The 21,215-nt window shown below is 38.0% G+C and overlaps 1 protein-coding gene across 1 annotated transcript in view; it reads right to left on the bottom strand.

Moving 5' to 3' along the window:
• Nucleotides 1–2,891: 2,891 nt before the first annotated feature.
• SPINK5 (serine peptidase inhibitor Kazal type 5) overlaps nucleotides 2,892–21,215 on the bottom strand; it is a 79,218-nt gene continuing 60,894 nt past the window's right edge. The window contains exons 25-33 of the mRNA XM_059173355.1: nucleotides 20,096–20,223; nucleotides 19,861–19,939; nucleotides 16,126–16,253; nucleotides 15,296–15,368; nucleotides 14,108–14,235; nucleotides 13,146–13,242; nucleotides 9,512–9,642; nucleotides 6,805–6,895; nucleotides 2,892–3,193 (exon numbers count right to left, since the gene is read on the bottom strand). Of these exons, the coding sequence (XP_059029338.1) occupies nucleotides 3,185–3,193; nucleotides 6,805–6,895; nucleotides 9,512–9,642; nucleotides 13,146–13,242; nucleotides 14,108–14,235; nucleotides 15,296–15,368; nucleotides 16,126–16,253; nucleotides 19,861–19,939; nucleotides 20,096–20,223 (864 nt within the window). The 3' untranslated portion in view covers nucleotides 2,892–3,184. The remainder of the gene's footprint in view (nucleotides 3,194–6,804; nucleotides 6,896–9,511; nucleotides 9,643–13,145; nucleotides 13,243–14,107; nucleotides 14,236–15,295; nucleotides 15,369–16,125; nucleotides 16,254–19,860; nucleotides 19,940–20,095; nucleotides 20,224–21,215) is intronic.

Raw genomic sequence — 21,215 nt, 5'->3', positions numbered from 1 at the left:
CCCATGTCTCATCCCATTCCAGACCATCCTATCCTCCATCCTACACAATTCCTAAGCCACAATTTCCCTGGTGCTCAGAATTATTGGTATGTGTGTGTATATATATATATATATATATATATATATATATATATATATATATACCAATCCTTGATATATATAGTCAGTCACCATACAGTACATCATTAGTTTTTGATGTAGTATTCTGTGATTCCTTGTGTATAACACCCAGTGCTCCATATAATACATACCCTCCTTAATACCCATCACTGGGCTCACCCAACCTTCCACCCCCCTCCCCTCTAAAACCCTCAGTTCATTTCTCAAAGTCCATAGTCTCTTATGGTTCATCTCCCGCTCTGATTCCCTCCCCCTTCATTTTTCCCGTCTTTCTCCTAGTGTCCTCCATGCTATTTCTTATGTTCCACAAACAACTGAAACTATATGATAATTGACTTTCTGTTTGACTTATTTCTCAGCATAATCTCCTCCAGTCCCATCCATGTTGATGCAAATGTTGGGTATTCATTGTTTCTGATGGTTGAGTAATATTCCATTGAATATATGGACCACATATTCCTTACAGGATTGGTTAAGTCTTAAGTGTGTGATAACAGTCTTCTGTGCACATTACCTAATAATCACAGTCATCATAAAAAGCACTATTGGGTATTTACCCTAAAGATACAAACGTAGTGATCCAAAGGGGCACGTGCACCCGAATGTTTATAGCAGCAATGTCCACAATAGCCAAACTATGGAAAGAACCTAGATGTCCATCAACAGATGAATGGATCAAGAAGATGTGGTATATATACACAATGGAATACTATGCAGCCATCAAAAGAAATGAAATCTTGCCATTTGCGACAACATGGATGGAACTAGAGCGTATCATGCTTAGCTAAATAAGTCAAGCAGAGAAAGACAACTATCATATGATCTCCCTGATATGAGGAAGTGGTGATGCAACATGGGGGCTTAAGTGGGTAGGAGAAGAATTAATGAAACAAGATGGTATTGGGAGGGAGACAAACTATAAGTGACTCTTAATCTCACAAAACAAACTGAGGGTTGCTGGGGGGAGGGGGTTTGGGAGAAGGGGGGTGGGATTATGGACATTGGGGAGGGTATGTGCTTTGGTGAGTGCTGTGGAGTGTGTAAACCTGGTGATTCACAGACCTGTACCCCTGGGGATAAAAATATATGTTTATAAAAAATAAAAAATTAAAAAAAATGCTGCCTTACTAAATACTCACTAGCAAAATCCTGAAATTATAGCAAGTAGAAAAATAAGTGAAATAACTAATAGTATGTAAATAAGCATTTAATAAGTAAAAAGGATATGTTATTCTGCATATATAAGAGTTCAGGATTCTTTATATTAAAAATGCAATACAAAAAAAAGTACTAATGAAAGAAGGTAAAGGGTTTATTGTTTATAGCTCAATAAAATGTTCAAAATGACATAACAAAATTCAGCTACTTCTCAAAAAATTACATGTCTTAGCCATGGACACCCTAGTCATCCAGAGTTTCTAGATTTCCTAAACTACACAGGAAGGAGAGCCATAATTCCATGTTACAGACTCCCTAAACTCTTCCCTCACATCCTGGAATTGCCAAAGAAAATAGCAACATCGTTTTCTCACTTTTTTTTTTTCAAAGCCTTCTTTTTTTTCTGTTTTCTTAATGACAACACAGGAAAAAAAAAAAAAAACTAGCGTGGAATTGATTTCTCACACAGTTACAAAGGACAAAGATCACAAAATCCTACTATAATTGCCCTAGGGACTACTTATCTAAAATAAAAGGGCAGAGGTGAAAAATACAAGATTAACTTCCCAAATCCAAGTAGACCTGCCATTCTGTGCATAGTTCCTTTATAGCTGAGAACAAGTTCAACCATGATGGATTCCGCATAGCTTTCTCCCTCTAGGATGTATTCAGGTCCAGCCCACTATCTATAAGCAAACAATGTTAACTAGATATGGTACGGTCACAGGACATCAGTATCATGATGGGGAGCATGACAAAGTTTCAGCACTGAGGCAGGAGCTTATAAGCTGTTCCATCTCACTCTTACCTACTGCCTGTATTCCCTGGTTGATTTCTCAGGTGCATGAGCTCACTGTCTGGTTTAGCGGCCTCTAGCTATATGTAGCTGTTAAGCATTTGAAATGTGGTTGGTCCAAACAGATATGCTGGAAATACAAAATACCTATACTAATATCAGAGACCTGGTTAAAATGAAAGTTTATATTGGTTATATTTTGAAATGATGATAGTTTTGACATATTAGGCTACTTAAAATATATCATTAAAGTCAATATTACCCATTTCTTTTGTATCTACTAGAAAAATTGGAGATTACATGTGATTTGAATTCTATTTCTAATGGACAGTGCTGTTCTAGAGACATGTGACACACTAGTAGTTCTCATTTCCTTAGTCTTGCCCCAGACCATGGGTCCAAGGCCCTGAGAGGAAATAGTCGAGAGGCAACATGACAGAATATGAGAAACTACTGGTTTGTGACTTTGGATGCTATCTGGCTAACAGTGGTAGTTACGCTCTGTGGAAGTACAGAAGGTAAGCAGGAGAGCTGGTAAGGTAACAGGTACTGAGGTGATTCATAGCTGGTTTGGTCTTATACAGCTCTTGAAAGCCAGGGACCTCATAGCTCCCTATCTCTCTTCTAGACATGTCTTCCCAACTATGAAAGCAATTTGAATCTGGAAAAAAGTGAGCATTCTGTGTCCACCAATAGCTTAACAAGCCAAGCGGTAGAGTTTCAGCTTCTGTTAAAAAACACACACACACACACATACATACACACAAACAAACAAGACATTCCTATTATCCAGGCAGTGATAAGGAATCCCAGGAAAGGGTGTTCTGCTGGGTTTACTTTTATTGAACAAGTATTAGACAGCATTGTGATCAGGAAGTTTTTAAGCACAGACAGATGGAGGTGTCTCTGTGCCCTCAGATCACAGAATCTAGGAGGAAAGAGATGGGAAAGACTGAAGGTCAGTGAGTTCATTCCCCCAATAGCTCTGTATGGTTTTCTGTAGTAAATAAGACAAGCTCTGAAGAAGTCTTTCTCTGTACAGATGGTGAGGGTTAGGTGATTCAGAATTGGGGCATATATTTTTCCTCATGGCTTTCACCAATTCTTCCATCATTTGTCCTGGAAGAGAAGATGAATAGGTTAGGTGCTAGAAACTAAGAGATATTATAGAAATGTGGGTTATACATTTAAGGTGTATTGTAAGACAAAGAAACCCATACAGCCTTGCAATCTGCCAGGAGCTCACCATTTATGATCACTTTCACATTTTATTCAATTGGTTCAGTGAGTATCAGGCACCTAGTGCACACTACCTGCAGCAGTAGATATAAATACTAACTCTACCCTTGGTCATCTGTGACCCTCATCATGTGTGATCATGTGTGACCAGACCCTGGCAATGAAAAGAGGTAGGTGTGCATAACATCATTTCACAGAGGAGGGAACAGAACTCCAGGGAAGGTTAGTGACTTGCCAAGGTCTCACACTGGGTCAGAACTTAAATCCAATTCCTCCAACACTAATGCTTTACTATTACAAGTTGTTTAAGGCCATACGGATTTCATCAGCTAACTTCCTTGCCTGACCCATCCAATATTCATATGCTCTTGAAATGGACATTTAAAATATCAAATCAACACCTAAACATTTTTTCAAAAGAAAGCAAGGGTCTCAGGAAGTTGTTTTTTTTTTTTTTTTTTTTTTTTTTTTCCCCCACATAACCATGCAGTGTCAGCCAGTAGCACTATCATTCCATACCCAGACCTCCATTTTAGTTCTCACATCCACCCCAGGAGATTTCCTTTGGTTTGAGGTTGGCAATCTATGGTCTTGTGATATCCTGAAAAGCTTTACCATGGAACTGAGAATAGTCATTTATTCAACTCACAAAATAGTATTGGTATTTTCCTTAACAGAGAAATGTCCTTTCAAGGTAGCTAATTTTTATTTAATTGAGATATATAATTCCTTTTCTAGAGCCCCTGGTTTTCAGAATTTCCTGACAACTAAGGGAAGGTGGCAGCGCAGAAGCCATGAAGCCAGAAGATCTATACCAGATGCAACATAGAATGTTGAATAACTCTGATAATTACAGTATCTCTCCCAGGCTGATTTTTGGTAAAATGGGAAAGATAAAAATCCCTGCCTAATCACAGGCCTACTGTGAGGATGTGCACAAGAAAGAGCACATAAAACTCTGAGTTACGTAAATCTTGGGAGTTTTTGTATAATAGAAAATAATTCTTAGATACTAAGCATGAGTACGCATTGTAGAATCTTCAGTCTCTTTTTCTAGGAGAGTTGTGACTGCCTGGCCTTTCATTCATTCTTCAGATTCCAGACTCTCTCAGAGAATCTTTCTATATAGTTCAGGCAATCGCTTTCAATTTCCAGGACATGCATGCGTCATAGCTGTCAGAGCAATGCTGGGCCATGACCCACTTGTAGCACCTTAGTGTATCCAAGATCACACCCCTGAATCATACAGAGGGAACTGAACCCATATTCATGACGCCTTCTGTTCTAATGATTTATTCCATCATCTAATACCACAAATAAGTCCTGTCATTAATAATGTGTTGTGTCATTCTAGTGGAAAGAAAACACTGAAAAAGGAAAAGAAACTCTCTTACAAAACCTTTTACGCTTAACCCTGTCAAGATTCTTCCATATTTAAATAAATACACCTTATTAGTAATCCTATGGCAAATTTCTCATAAAGTAGTTTTTGTCAATTTGTCTACATGAGAGTACAGCAAGATGTGGTCTAAAGTGATCTTTAAGATTCACATAAAGATTATTTTTACCTACAGTCCTGAGTTACATGTAATCAGGTATATTTATGAGGTGGGAAGGATACTATATTCTGTTAATAAAATAAGGAGCAAACCACTACGAATTTATATGTAGTAAGACAGCAAACACAATGTGGGGACTAGAACAAAAGATTATACCATCTCTTTATGGATGTGTAAAGACCTCAAATACACCGATGCCTGTCAGGCCCACGGGAGGAAAGATGAAGGTCTTCTGGCTTCACCCCAATACTCCACCTACTCTACCCAACCTTCCAGCTGTTAACGGGAAACCCAAACCACTGAGTTTCTATCTCTTGTTTTTTCAGTGTCCCATATCAATATTCACTGAGTAGTTCTTTTTTTTTTTTTTTTTTTTTAAGATTTTATTTATTTATTTGACAGACAGAGATCACAAGTAGGCAGGCAGAGAAAGAGTAAGCAGGCTCCCTGCTTGATCCCAAGACCTGGGATCATGACCTGAGCTGAAGGCAGAAGCTTTAACCCACTGAGCCACCCAGGTGCCCCTGAGTAGTTCTTATGAATGTGCTCTCATCTACTATTCCTCAGGAGCCCCAAATCTCGCCAAGTATTCTCCAATTCCATTATTGCCAGAGCTTTTGGTGGCAGTGGAAGTGAAACCAGTTCTGAATAATAATAAATTTTTATTTCATCAATGTAATTTATTACACTATTTCATTTTTATTGAATGTAAGTATATTTTTAATATCAAATATGTTATTAAACTATAATCCATTGTAATTATTAAACATACATAAGCACTGTACCAAGATCTTTTTCTCTAAGTTTACACTACGAACTCTTCTCTTGGTGTAAGTTCATACTTTGGTCTCTTTGGCATAATAATAACAGTGATAATAATAATCAATGCCATTAGTTGGTAGACACTGTGCTAAATGCTTAAAAGTCAGTATTTATTGAGTATTTTCAACAACCTGGTGAGATCTTTGGTTTAGATCTTTGACTTGCCAAAGGTCTCATATATAAGGAACATAAAAAAGCAGAATTTAAACCCATATTTACCTAGTAACAAGCATTCCTAAATTTCCTACAACAAAATTCCTACACTTCCCCCCCAAGTTACATACCATCTTGCCTGTGGAAGAGCATCCTCAAATGCAGTCACCAGGGAAAATGGCAAACTCTACAAAGTCTGTCAATTTTGCAGGTTACAAGGATGTTCTGACAGACATTATCGAGTTTGCTATTCTCCCTGGTGACTGTATTTGAGGACATTACCATGTCTTTGGAAGCTGGGAACCAAACTGAGACTTACAGAAGGGAGGGGTGTTGGAGGGTGGGGTAACTGGGTGATGGGTATTAAGGAGAGCACGTGTGGTTATGGACGGTGGGTGGTATACACAACTAATGAATCACTGAACACTACATCAAAAACTAATGATGTATTTTATGTTGGCTAACTGAGCATAATAATAAAAAAGTTGTTGCAGGGATTTAAATGACAAGCCCAGCTTTTCATGTTGGGAAACAGTTCAATGTGAAGTGGGAAACAATGGGAAGTGTAAGAACATGGGGGTTACTCTGAAATGGCTGAAATTCAGTTCCATCACTATGTGTGTTCCATCACATCCTCTCCTAATCTTTTCTTCTCTCTTTATAGTAAATCACAGGAAATAAAGCCTACTTTGCAAAAGTGTTATGTGAGGGATATTGCTTACAAATAATCTATTAATGATCCCAGTTAATAGTAAACACTTAAAATATGAACTATTATTACTATCCCTGCATATTTTAGTGATTGCATATTTATCATCACAATGAAGATGTGACCAGTTCTGGGATTATATAACCCAGGATCACTGCCCTTGGCAGAGAAATGTCCATCGGTCAGTGGCAGACACGAAGCAGAACCAATTGGCTCTGGCCCAGTAATTGCGAACCCAGTGTACTTACGGATGCTGGCAAGTCGAGAGGGGTTGTTTCTGGGATGCTGTTCTCTTCACACTTCCCTTCACTGCGTATGCGTGTATTAGTTTGGCGTATTCTAAAACAAAGCAGAGGAAATTAAAAAGATGGAGAAACTGACAGGATAAGAAAAGAAAACAAACAAAGATCAATGTGGATGACATCCCGGCATCAAACCAGAACTGAAATTACAGGTAAGACCCAGGATCTGACTTCAACTACCTCCCAGTATCACCAGGATTTAGCTGCAGATTCATTCCCCAGGCCTGGATTCATTCCATCACCTTTCATTCACCTATATACTCATGAAATTGTTCAATGTTAGAAATACACTTGGAGACCATCTATTCCAAAAGCCATTATTTTACAGATGGGAAAACTGGATCCCACAGAGAAGCCTCATTTTACTGAATACCTATAATGTGTGATTACAAAATACAATATATATATAAAATAAAAATATATAATATATAGAGAATATAGATTTTATAAAACACAAAATATGTAATCATACAGTTTATATTTAATAGCTGGAAAAATATTAAAAGGTATGAATTTTAATGCCTCTCTTTTCAGAAATATTGCATATCAAACAACTGCTTGCTTGCCTCTGGTGATGGGAAATTCACTATCTATTAAGGCAGTTTGACTTGTCCTTGGACATTGCTCAAGTTGAAATGGCTTCCCTCTAAGACTACAGAAACCAATACCATTTCCTCTTGCCTGGGATAGCCTGGATCTTCTCTCTATAATATATACTACCAGTTCCTTTGCTAAACAATCCATCCGGAGGCATGCCTTATTAATATTTGTAACATCAAAGTTTCTGATTCTAAAGTTCCCTTGACTAGAGTATCATTTGTTATGGGTTTGTAACAGTTAATGGAATGCTTAAAGAACACTGGGAGGGTAATTTAGACCCTGACATTTACAATAAAGGGAAGTTGAAGAATTTCTGGGCTGAAGATAAGGTATGTATTGTAACAAGTTCCTGAATGGTTGCATTCTTTTTTTTTTTTTTAAGATTTTATTTATTTATTTGTCAGAGAGAGAGAGTGAGAGCACAGGCAGACAGAGTGGCCGAAGGAGAAGCAGGCTCCCTGGTTGCATTCATTTCTTAAATGGAGATTTCTTGATTCCTAAAAATCTGTAATATTCATGAATGAATTTTTTTCAAAAAATTATTTATTTATTTGACAGATAGTATAAGCAGGGGGAGCACCAGGGAGAGGGAGAAGCAGGCTCCTGTTCAGCAGAGAGCCCAACGTGGGGGCTCAATTCCAGGTCCCTGGGATCATGACCTGAGCCAAGGGCAGACCCTTAACGGACTGAGCCACCCAGGTGCTTCTGGATTTCAAGAGATTCATGCGCCCATAAATACTATGCATACAAATTGTTAATGTTGCTTCATTTTCTTTTCTTGTCTAGAAAGAGGTAACTTTCTCTATGTCATCAAAGGAACTTTTGAACCCCAAATGTTTAAAGAACTACTGCCTTGGATATAAAAGAAGTGTGGTAAAAAAAGGAACTGTATTTAGACCCAAACCAACAAGGTTAAAATCCTGTCCAATCTACTTCCTAGCTTTGTGACTTTAAACAAATTACCTGGACTCTCTGAACCTCAGATTCACCCTGTGCACAGTGAAGATAATAGCACTCACAGCATGTAGTGATGATTCAGTGAGAGAGTGAATGTGCGAGTGTCTTACCTACAGATGTCAGTACACATAAAGCACTCACATTCAGATATGATTCTAAATGTATAAACTGTAGAGTGTCCAATCCTCACATTCTGAGCTTTGCCTATGGTGTCCCCAGAAGGCAAGAACATATATGGACTACAGTGTAAGTCTGGGATGGGCTTGGGGTGGGATAGAAGAGTTAATATTTGTCGTCACGCTTTCACAGACAGGTAGTCAAACATGAGGCATGTGACTGGAGGTGAGGGTAAGATAGTATTTGAACAGAGAAGTAAAAAGCTAAAATCCATAATGACAGTATTAAAACAAATCCCTCATTCTGAATTTTAAATAAAAAGGGCAATTCTTCTTAAAAACTCAGTGAAGCCAGCTGGCTCAGAGAACTTCTGCACTTCTGCAGTGATCTGCATTTCCGCAGTGGAAAAAGTGAATCTGAGAATGATGAGATAATATGCCCACAGATGCACAGGCAGTAATAAATCCGAGCCCACACCAAGCCCACCATTTGCTCCAGAGGGCTTTCTCCTGAACAATACCACTTCTGCTCCAAGAAGAAGACTTGGAGAGAATGGAAATATGTGACCATCAGGTAGTCAGAGGGCCCAGTAGAAATTATTGGCTGGACAGACTCAACACAGTAATGATTCTCAATTTTTTTTTTCTTTTTACACAACACAAGGACGATGTTCACATTGCCATGACTGTACATGGAGTAAGTCATAGTGACTTTCTCTAATTGTTGTAACCCCACCACTTTTTCCTTCTCTTCCACTCAGTAAAATATATAAGCAACTTAATCAAAAAGATAACCTCCAATCCTCTCTATTTTATATTTGAATAAGATCATCCACAAAATTTGAATTTTAACTGCTATGATTAGTAAACTGGTGTAACACACCTCAAGTTGATAGAGTGCAGGCCTGTGGATCAACACCATAGTCAAGAACCTCTACACTCAAAGATATGATAGTGTCACTTGTCACTTGTATACTTACAGGTTTTCATGACAGAGCATGCAGGGATTGTTGTATGTCTGGCCATCATCACCACAGACAGGCTGTAAATTCTTTGGGCAAAGGTAACCCATCTTGGGCAATACTCGGTAGTGTTTGCACATCTCAGAATCCTGAAGGAGTAAAACAAATCATATTTACTCAATGGCACTCAAGAGGGTTGGGCTTGGAAAAATATTTTGATTTCCTCAATCGCATCTGATTAAAACATTAGTAAAGGAACAGCAACATAGGTCATAGAAACTCAGTATTTAAAAATCAACCAACACACTTACTTATAAAAGTAACTCATGACTGAAGGTAATCATAATGGGATGTAGAAGTGTTTTAAACGGACTGATAATAAAAATATAAACTACCAAAAAAATATAAACTACCAAATTACCGCAGCTAAAGCAGTGATTTGAGGGAAAGTTTTAACTAAATACATGATTGGCAAAGACGAAAGTTTTAAGATTTAACCATAATTGGTTCAGAGTTGACAGACTATGTAAGAAAAGGGTAAAGATCTCTCTCTCTCTCTCTCTAAAATAAAATTTAAAACATCCCATGAACTGCTTTAGATTATGTTGAGCTCCATATTGATAGATACTCAGGGAGAATTTAGACAAGCACCTTCAAATGAATCACTGGCAAAGGTAGGAATGAACCAGATATATCCTTAGTATTATTTCAGGTATCTGCCACTACAAGATTCAAAACCATTAGGATAAATCATTACAGAGAAGCAATGACAGGCTGCTTCTCTGTTTTCTTACATAATACATCAACTCTGAACCAACTGTGGTTGATTCCACCTTCAGAGCAGACCCAGGATCAAAGCACCTCTCATGACTTCTACCACTACTGCCATGGCATGAACTAGTGTCATCTCTTCCATTGACTACTGCTATGACTAACCAGCTGTCCAGATTTTGCTCTTGCCTCCCTGTAATGTATTTTCATTATACCAGGCAGAGTTAGTCTTTTTTTTTTTTTTTAAGATTTTATTTATTTATTTGAGAGGGAGAAAGAGAGAGAGAATGAGAGGAGAGATGTCAGTGGAAGAAGCAGACTCTCTGCTGATCAGGGAGCCTGATGTGGGACTCGATCCCAGGACTCCAGGATCATGACCTGAGCCGAGGGCAGTCCCTTAACCAACTGAGCCACCCAGGCGCCCCCAGAATTAGTCTTTTAAAAAGCAAACCAGATCAGTCCTTTTTTTGAAAATCTTCATTCAGAATAATAGTCAATATCTTTAATATGGTCTATAAAATCCTTTATAATATGGCCTCCTATTACTGTAATGACTTCCCCTTCTATGGATCTCTCTGAGGTCCCTCTATTTCAACTATCCTGGACTCCTTGCTGTCCTTTGACCCCTTCCTTGGGGATCTGCTATTCTTTTCTTGGAATGCTGTTCTCTAACTTAACATGTATGATATCAATCCATTTAGGCTGCAGTATAAATGTCACCTCAGAGTGCCTTCCTGTACAGGCTACTTAAAACTGTACTCCCCCCACCCTGACCCTGATCCTAGTATTTATTATATCATTATTTTATTTTATTTTCCCTTTGGAGTTACATTTTATTTATTCACATTATCTACTATCTATATTCTTCAAACATAAACTCCATGAATGTAGAGTTCTGTCTGCTTTGCTAATGACTATTGTTCTCATACACATGAATAATGTGTGGAAAATAGTAGGAGTTCGGTAAACATTTGTAAAATGAATGAATGGATGGCAAAATGAATAATAAATTTGGTTCTCTTCTCCAAGAGAAAGCTCAGCTCAAAACCAGATTGTACATTAGGAAGAACCGTGAGGCTTCTGGTGTCTGGCAGTGTCTCATTTCTCTTTTATTTTTTAAAGATTTTTTTTTATTTATTTGAGAGAGAGAGAGATCACAAGTAGGCAGAGAGGCAGGTAGAGAGAGAAGGGGAAGCAGGCTCCCCGCTGAGCAGAAAGCCCAATGCAGGGCTTGATCCTAGGATCCTGGGATCATGACCTGAGCTGAAGGCAGAGGCTTAACCCACTGAGCCACCCAGGTGCCCTGGCAGTTTCTCATTTCTTGATGTAGGTGCAAATATCACAGCTGTGGTCACTTTGCAATACTGCATTTAGCTGTACACTTTGATAAGCACACTTCTTCTATACGACTATTATACTTCAGTAAAATGCTTTTTTTTCTTATTCGCAATAGCCAAGACATGAAAACAATCTCAATGTCCATCAGTAGGTAAGTGGATAAAGAATACGTGTTACACACACACACACACACACACACACACACACCGAGAAAGCACTGGAATATAATTCAGCCACGAGAAAGAAAGAAATCTTGTTATTTATGACAACTTAGATGAAATCTTTAAGGTGTTACGCTGAGATAAGTCAGAGAAAGGCAAATGCTGTATGGTATCAGTTATATGTGGAATCTAAAAATGCAATCTCGGAAACATAGTGAAGAATGGTGGAGGGAGGGGACTGGGGTAATGGGAGACATTGGTCAAAGGGTACAAACTTTCACTTATGAGATGAGTAAGTTTGGGGGTGTAATGTACAGCATGGTGTTTATAGCTAATCACACTGTATTTTATACTTGAAAGTTGGCAAGTGAATAAATCTTAAATGTTCTCACCACAGGCACACAAATAGTAATTATGTGAGGTGATGGTAGTGTTCGCTAACACTAGGGTGGTATCACTTTGCAACTTAAAAAGGCACTAAATCACACACTGTACATCTTAAGTTTACAGTGTTATGTCAATTATATCTCAATAAAGCTAGGGGAAAAAAAGAAGAGATTCTGTGAATAGTTTCTCTCCATGCTTATGGGATTCCTAGGGTAGCATCTAATTTACTAGAAATCTGTAATTAGTATATATTTCACTAGTGTAACTCATCTACTATCTTACTTAAATTGGGTAAATAATAAGATTAAATTCATGTTTGATACTTTTTCTTTTTTTTCTGGGTCATCAGACTAGATGCTAAAGTTTCACTTTTAGAGGCCAATTTGATATGCTACTTCATGAATATGCTCTTATTCCCTTTCCTTCTTTCTATTCCTGACTTTGACAAAGCCCTAAAAAGCAAACCTCTTAGGCTACTTTACACTAGGGTACATGTTACTGATGGCCATCAACTTATATTTTGGATAAACAAGTTTTAGTCACTGTGAATCGCTGATTAGTGGAATTTCACAAGTGTGAAAATGCTCTGCACACCTCTCTAGGCTATTGGAAAGAGGGTTGATTTGAGGAGAGGGATAGAGAAAAAGCTGGATGAGGAGTCTTTTTGGCCTGCTGAAATTACAGAATTGAGGCTCACTACTTATGTGACCATATGTGCAGTAAATCACATTCACGGCACACCCACATTTTAAAATTTCAATAATGTACTAAATTGGCTTGGAACAGGGCTAATAATCTAAAAGAGCACAGAATAATGCATTGATGAGTCATCCCAGAACTCTCACTGAGCTTGGAACTACATACAAAGGGTTTGGAGCTACACTGAATTCCCCTTTCCAAGGCCTCTCTCTGGAAATGAAGTTCATGGAGGAGAAGTGGCAACAGACTTAAGGCATTAACTTAATAAGTAGCTTTTCAGGAGTAGTCATTCTTACCAGACTAGAACTGGAGGCAGTTGGGCTGTTTTCCTCTGTAGATCTAATGTGGAATGATTTCTCCCGAATTCTTGCCCTTTCCAAAACTTCTTTTTGACTACAGAAGAAGACAAAAAGTAATTTAAAGTTATAGCCATAAAGACTAGAACCTATAACTTCCAGTGGGAAGCTATGCAATACTAAATAAAATATGACAGAACCACAGAACATTCAACCAGAGGATGATGTAAAGAAAAGTATGTAATGGGGAACTGGTTTAGAGCACTCATCATTTAATAGATGTATGACCTTGGACAAGCTGCCTAAATCCCTTGAGCTTAGATTTCTAGAACATAAAAAGAGGTGGTATTGGTAATTCCTGTTTCCAGGAACATACTACAAAGAGCTTAAAAAAGATACTAATTATTATAATTATGTTCACAGTTTCACAGTGTTTCCATAATCATCATAATCAGTATCAATCATGCCCAAATATGGTTGTTCACTGAAATAACCTAGAAATCCCTTCTAAACAACAAATTCCTTAGCCCTGAATTTTCTGCCAAATACATTTTTGGGGGTAAAATATCTGTATTTCTCAAAAAAGACTTCTATGTTGAATCTGATCTAGTTGTGGAACAAAGACTTGGATGAATTTCTTGTAGCTACAATCCTGAGAATTGAAAAAAATTTCCTCCAGTGACACAGCTAGTAAATATTCTGATTAGAATTCACATCTGGATTTCCTGTCTCCCATATCAGGTGTTCTTAACCTAAGAGCATTGAATCTAAAAACTTATTCTAAGGATGCCATGGATTCATGAGCACACATTTATTTAATCGGCAAACTTCTAAAGATGCATTTCCCATGGGTCCTGTCCCTATGCTTTAGTAAAGACACCTTTACACCAAAAAATTAAAATTAAAAAATAAAAAGGCAACCCCCCCAATAGCTGGAGTGGGAGCAGGATCCTCCTACTCACATGATCATTCTGCACATATAGCACTTGTTTTTGTATAATCTTCCATCAGTACCACGCACAGGGTCATTCTCTCGAGTACATGTGAGCCGGTCATTCCTCACGTACTGCCGAAAGTTACTGCACTCATCCTAGAAAATGAGAAAGGGGAAGTGAACAGGATTTTTCCCCTTTCAAAACTTGATTTTAGCTAAGTTTTTTCTTAGCTCTGAGTTCAGACTCACTGCCCTTATCTTGGCAATGGAAGCCAAGGAATGCCCAGACTTTAAACACTTCATTCTGAAACTCTCCGCCTGGTCCTAGAAATGCTGGGTGAACACCTGATAGATCATGTCTCCCTCACCTTTTTCTTCCCAGATTCCTTCCTTCCTTCCCCTCATTTTCCACGTAAGCTGCACTCTTTTTTTTTTTTTTTAAGATATTTTTAAAAATTCATTCATCAGAGAGAGACAACTGCACACAACAGGGGGAACAGCAGATAGAGAAGCAGGCTCCCCATTAAGCAAGGGACCCACTGTGGGACTTGATCCTAAGACCTTGGGATCATGACCTGAGCCAAAGGCAGACACTTAACCAACTGAGCCACCCCAGCATTTCACATGAGCTGTACTTTTGAGCAAAGGACAGTATCACAGGGATCTAATGCCATAAATGTGATTATCACTGCAGAGGACTGACTGAAGATGTCTTTTCTGCAAGCTTGAAAAGTAAAAAAGAAAAGGCAGCATTGCGCATACACACTATTGATTTGTTGATGCTGAAACAGAAAAAAAAAAAAAGACATCAAGGAGAGAAGCTAAAGGGGAGGCTTTGATATTAGTGTATGTTACCTGAATTGTAAAAATCAATGTCAACAAGCTACCTGAAGCCTCATTTCACATTTAGTGTCAGAGGAAAGCATGTTGTGGTGGTGGTAAAGAATCTTACACTCTATTTTTTCAATCCATATTTCTCCCAAAGAGGAGAGCAATATTTGATTCACATGATGGGCAAATTCTTTATAAAACTGAGAAAAATATTAAACCTTAAAGTCAGACGAAAATACTGTTACAACCAAAATGAAATATTAGCAAAACCTATTTTCTTTGAAGCAAAACATTGGCATTCCGATTATCCAAAAAACTGGAGGAGAATGTCAGATTCTGAGGATGAAAGGTGAAACAGTTATCTTTGCATCTTTTAAGAAATGACCTTTGCATCATCTGAGGGCTTGGCTCTTGATTTTTCTTCATCATTCTTTTTTCTTTCACTAGCTTCTCGCTCGCTGCAGAATAAAAAAAGGGTTCTTACTGAGATTTTTTGTTTTTTTTTTACTGTTTTTAAAATTCTTCTCTAGTTCTAAACTTTAGCAAATCTAACACTATTTTCTCATATCTAAAAAATATCTAAAATACTTGTTTTTTCACTAACGAGTCTTAACTGTTCGAATTTTCATAGTGCATTTGTGGCAATGCTATGAACTTTCAGAAATTCAATTACTACACTGTCATTCAGAATGCTATGCTCCTAAAAGTCCATTGTATTTTTTTCCTTAGTAAAGTATTTATATGGCTCTCATGGAGAGTTGCTTCATTTCTCTTTTTCTTTTTCATATTAAATTAGAACTGAACTCTCCAATATTGATTTTCTTCACGAAGTTATATTGCTTTCAAGTTTACAAATATCTGAAAAAATTATCTCCTTGAATTCTTACGAAAAGTCTATTATATAGAAATTGTTTCCTTTATATAAGAGGAAGTATATGGCCCTTTACTCAGCTGATGTACTTCATCTCTGAAAGCCAGGATTTGGGCTCCAAACAACAGCTGTCTCCCTATCCCAGATGCTCCAAGTATGATTGTGATCATCAAAATAAACATATCTTGTGATTGTGTTCTAGAAGCTCACTCTCCTCTTCTAAAGTGAAGGCCTAGTAGATTTTTCATGTACAATGCCAGGGCCTTAGGTTTTAAATTAAAAAGAACCATGTCCTTGCAAATAAGAACCACCCATCAAACTGATTGATAATCCTCTTCACGTACAAAATGCTCTGACACATAGCACACTTGTTGACGTGCATCTTGCCATCTGGACCTCGTACAGGGTTATTTTCTCTGGTGCAGATAAGCTTCCCCTCTCTCACCATACTCCGGAATTCGTGGCACTGATCCTGCCAAGAGAACAGAAAATAGATGCTACCACAATAGTCTGATCTCTAAAATTTAAAACATAATTTGTGAGACATAAGCTCATAATACTTGAGAGGGGAAAGAAAAAATCTAGATTCTAAACAAAATTTTCGAGATGGAATATGTTTCAGATGCTCTTTATTCAGTATCTGTGTAGGAAGTTAGAATTCTCTCCATAGCATCCCTCTCAAACAATGACCTCGTCCTCATGGAATTTCATTCCTACCTCAGGCGCCTTTACTGTGTTAATGCAATTTTTAGCGGGCTGAGCCCCAAACCTGTTTCCTTGCAGCATACTCATCACTCCACACATAAGTAAGCCCCAGAATGAACTGATAGATGCTCTTTGGCAAGACATTTAGCTCTGTTCCTCAAGAACAATTTTATTTTATTTTATTATAAAATAAATTTTTTTATTATATGCCAGGCATTTTGTTGTGTGCTCTAATGGACTTAAGAGCACACAGGATAAACACTCATTATCCCCATTTTATAGATGATAAGCACTCATTATCCTCATGTTATAGATGAGAAAATAAGTCTCAGAGATTAAGTAAAGTCAGTGCTGGAATTGTGATCAGAAATCTGTATTGATCTTTGTTATTTTCTGTGCTTTTACGTGGCTGAGAATAAAACCCCTAAACATTTGTAAACAGATAAAGCTGCATTTTATATCTACTGAAAAATAAGAACCTTAAAAAGAAGACAGTGAAAATGAATCCACAGGATCTGGCCTCTGATGAACTTTTTGAACATCTACAGAAATCTGTCATAAAATTACACGAAAGCTCAAAGAGCCAAAGGAAAGATATGGGAAAATTACTTAGAAAAATACTGCTAGTAACATGGATGGCAGTCACCCTTCCTTCCTCCCTCCCTTCTTTTCTTTCCCTCTCTCTTTCTTTCAAGAGATGGTATCTATTTATTTTAGAGAGAGAGTGTGTGTGAGTTGAGGGAGGAGCAGAGGGAGAGAGACAAGCAGACTCCGTGCTGAGCAGGGAGCCAAACGTGGGGCTGGATCCCATGACCCTGAGATCATGACCTGAGCCAAAATCAAGAGTCAGACTCTCAACTTACTGAGCCAGCCAGTTGCTCCTACCCTTCTTTCTTTAAACTGTGATATCCATGAAAAACTCCAGACCTACTTTTATCTGCAGTATTAAAAAAGTTCTCTGGAATACTTGATTAAAATATTAAATGTCTCACAGCGATCATTTTTGGAAGCTGCTAGAATTTATTTCCATTTCCAGCTACACAAAATCCCACATATGTATATGTTTATGATAGCACCCATCTGCCTGTGCGTCCATCTTTGCTTTATGGATGCAATCTCCAGCTCTTCTCTTATTATCTGCATGTAGTTATTATCTGAGCTTTTCTCAACTAAAACTCTAGAACAATACCACCTGCTGCACAGATTTTGGGAAGACTTATTAATTTTTTATTGATGTATAATTGATTATATTAGTTTCAGATAAACATAGTGATTTGACATTTGCATACTTTGCAAAATGGTCACCCCAGTAAGTCTAGTTACCGTCTGTTACCATACAGAGTTACTACGATGTTACTGACTGTATTCTTCATGTGTACATTATAGCTTCCTGACATTTATTCTAGAACTAGAAGCTTGTCCTGGGCACATGTCCATATGGATAAATGTTATTATGATTTGTCCTGCAGAGACAACCACCTGGATCTGCATGTACACAGGCAGGCTAAGAAATTTGTGAGACTCATGTTATGTGAATAATCCTGTGAGCCTGGTGGTTTGAAATATATTATCTGGCCTCCAGATGGCCCTTCTGTTCTGAGTGCCAGGCACTACAAATCTTGTCTCACACCCCCTCCTGCTCAAGGCTGGGCTGGCCCCCTGGATTGTAATCTGGGAGAGGAGGCAAACAGACATAGCCCAGGTGCCTTGAAAATCTAGAAACATGGTTAACACAGAAATACAGCTCACTGCAAACTGCAGGTAGGTGGAAAATGTTTAATTTCAAACCCTATTATTTACCCTATAAAAAAGGCTCTTATGGGGAGGGTCGATTGAAGTCTCACCTGAGGGGAGGATGCTCAGTCCAGGTCTCCAGCTGAGACTCCAGTCAGGCTATTCTCATGGGCTTCCCCATCTAATGAGGTCAGATGTTTCGAGTACCTGATTTGATGTAACCTTGCCTAATTCTCATTTATTGCCTACAATACTTTCATCTAGGTAGATTCCTTTTTTCTTCTGTTCCTATTAGGTTTCTATAATAATAATAAACTTCTCTTTCCTTTTTGAAACTGAAACATAGCTGTTATGCATCTTCTGTTCAGAGCAACAGGTCTCTTTGCCACACAAACACAGAAAATGTCTGGACAATTTTAATATATGAATATATATTTTTTGTTTGAAATTTCTAAAGCAGGTATTAAAAAAAGAAAAATATTGCCCAAGATTATAAATAGAATAGACAGCTATTAGAAATGATTGAAGTTGTATGACACAATCTTACCTCAAGGCCATTCAATTACCAAAATAAGTAACAGATATTACCAACATATTTTTTAAAAATGAAAATTACTGGTGCGCCTGGGTGGCTCAGTGGGTTGAAGCCTCTGCCTTCGGCTCAGGTCATGATCCCAGAGTTCTGGGATCAAGCCCGCATCTTGCTCTCTCCTTGGTGGGGAGCCTGCTTCCTCCTCTTTCTCTGCCTGCCTTTCTGCCTACTTGTGATCTCTCTGTCTGTTAAATAAATAAATAAATAATCTTTTAAAAAATGAAAATTACTACTAATGGTTCATTTTATAAGTCAGTATATTCCAAATGAAAAGCTCCCTCATTAATATTCATTAATAGGAAAATTTTCCTGTTTTGAGGAAAGAAAACTTCTTATTTTCTCTTTTCTATTTGGAGTCCATGAATGGATCAGAAGAGATTGTGCTGTGTCATATTCTATGTGTTAGTGTTGTAAAGCACCGAACATTATTTTTAAAGCCCTTATTGAATACAAGATGGCACAAGAACGCCAAGTCAAGAATTTACCCTCTGGAGCTCCAAGTTTTGGATATTTGCTTTTTTGTTTATAATTTTGCTATCTATTTGCTTGATTATTTGTTTTAAAACTTCAGAGAAGAGGGGTGCCTGAGTGGCCCCGTCAGTTAATTATCTGACTCTTGGTTTTGGCTCAGGTGGAGATCTCATGGGTCATGAGATAGAGCCCCATGTTGGGCTCTGTGCTCAGTGGGCTGGAGATTCTCTTCCTCTGCCCCTCCTCCCCACCCACAGGCGCATGCTCTTTCTTTCTTTCAAATAAATAAATCTTTAAAAAAAAATAAAACTTCAGAGAAGAAATCCACTTGATAATAACAGTAGCTTGATGATTGTCATTGGTCCTGCAAATAGATGGTAATTGCATCAGGGTTGCTTTCAGGGCATTGAATAGCATGCTATTTCTTTGCAAGACCTAGCCATGCTTTCCTGTTCATCATTATATACAGAGTAAGTGGGACAGAGTGGGACAGACATTTCATAAATAGTTGTTGAATGAATTAACCTTACCCCCAAGCTTCCAGCTTTAGGTATTAATACATCTTAACACACACTACCTGGTTTTCATTGTTCTTTTCTCCTGTGTTTCTCAAGCTGTCCTGTTCTTTCTTTTTTCCTTCAGCTGCTTCCCTTTCCCTTGAAGAAAAAATGGAAAAAAACATTTCAGCTGAAATGAAAAGCACCTCATTAATAATTAGATGTTTTTGAAAAGAAGTTATTTTTCAAACTGATAAGAAATGATTATCATACTTCAATATTCGCAATTAAAGTCACATTTTTTAAAATACTCACAGTTTGTCCTTACACATAGCACACTTATTGCCATGTGTTTTGCCATCTGGACCCCGCACAGGGTCACTTTCTCGAGTGCAGATAAGTTTTCCATTTTTCATTTGGCTTCTAAATTCATCACATGTGTCCTGAAGAGAAGGAAAGTATTTTGGAAATGGTTGTTTTCACATAGTATTTGACTGAGCTTGAAAATCCAAGATTTTGATTTGAGAGTCAGAGAGCCACTTAACCCTGCTGGGAGGTGGCATAATGACCTAAACACGTTCATATTCTAATTCCTGGGACCTGTAAATATGTAGGTTGACTCGGTAAGGACAAACTAAGGATGAAGATAGAATTAAGATTGCTAATTAGCTGCCCTTACCATGAAGAGATTATCCTGAGTTTACTGGGTGGCCCAGTGTAATCAGAAAGGTTCTCATGAGTAAAAGAGGGAGGCAGGAAAGTCAGTATCAGAGTAAGACAGCACGAAAACAATTCAACTGGCCACTGCCGACTTTAAAGGTGGCCATGAGCCAAGGAATGCAGGCAGCCTCTAGAAGTTAGAAAAGGCTACGAAACAGGTCTTCCCTAGAGCCTCCACAAAGAGAATTTGTGTTGTGATAAGCCATTTTTGATAGTAATTTGTGACAGTACTAAAGCCTCATTCTCCCCATCTATAAAGTAAAATTAAAAAAGGTGTTTGACCAGGCTATTCAGACAATGAAGTAAACTACTATTTGTAAAAGTGCTTTGTAATATGTTAGACTGAAAGATTTCCATTTGGTATTAAATATCTACATTGAACAAGTTACTAGCAATACTGACATGTATGATGGCTTCTGATCTTAGGGCAAAGATCTTGGGTGGAAACACTGACATTCTCTTTCCCTTTTTTTTTTTTTTAAAGATTTTATTTATTTGTCAGAGAGAGAGAGAGACAGAGAAAGCACAAGCAGGGGGAGTGGCAGGTAGAGGGAGAAGCAGACTCCCTTCTGAGCAGGGAGCTGGACATGTTCCCAGGACCCTGGGATCATGACATGGGCCGAAGGCAGACCCTTAACCGCTTAACCGACTGAGCCACAAAGGTGTCCCTTCTTTCCCTATTTGGTTGCCAAGTGCTGACCTACAGAAAGACCAT

The sequence above is a fragment of the Mustela lutreola genome, chromosome 5, assembly GCF_030435805.1.
Source record: "Mustela lutreola isolate mMusLut2 chromosome 5, mMusLut2.pri, whole genome shotgun sequence".
NCBI classification, from domain to species: domain Eukaryota; kingdom Metazoa; phylum Chordata; class Mammalia; order Carnivora; family Mustelidae; genus Mustela; species Mustela lutreola.
Note: the sequence above shows the minus strand (reverse complement) of the source record. Positions and strands in the feature narration are given on the sequence as shown.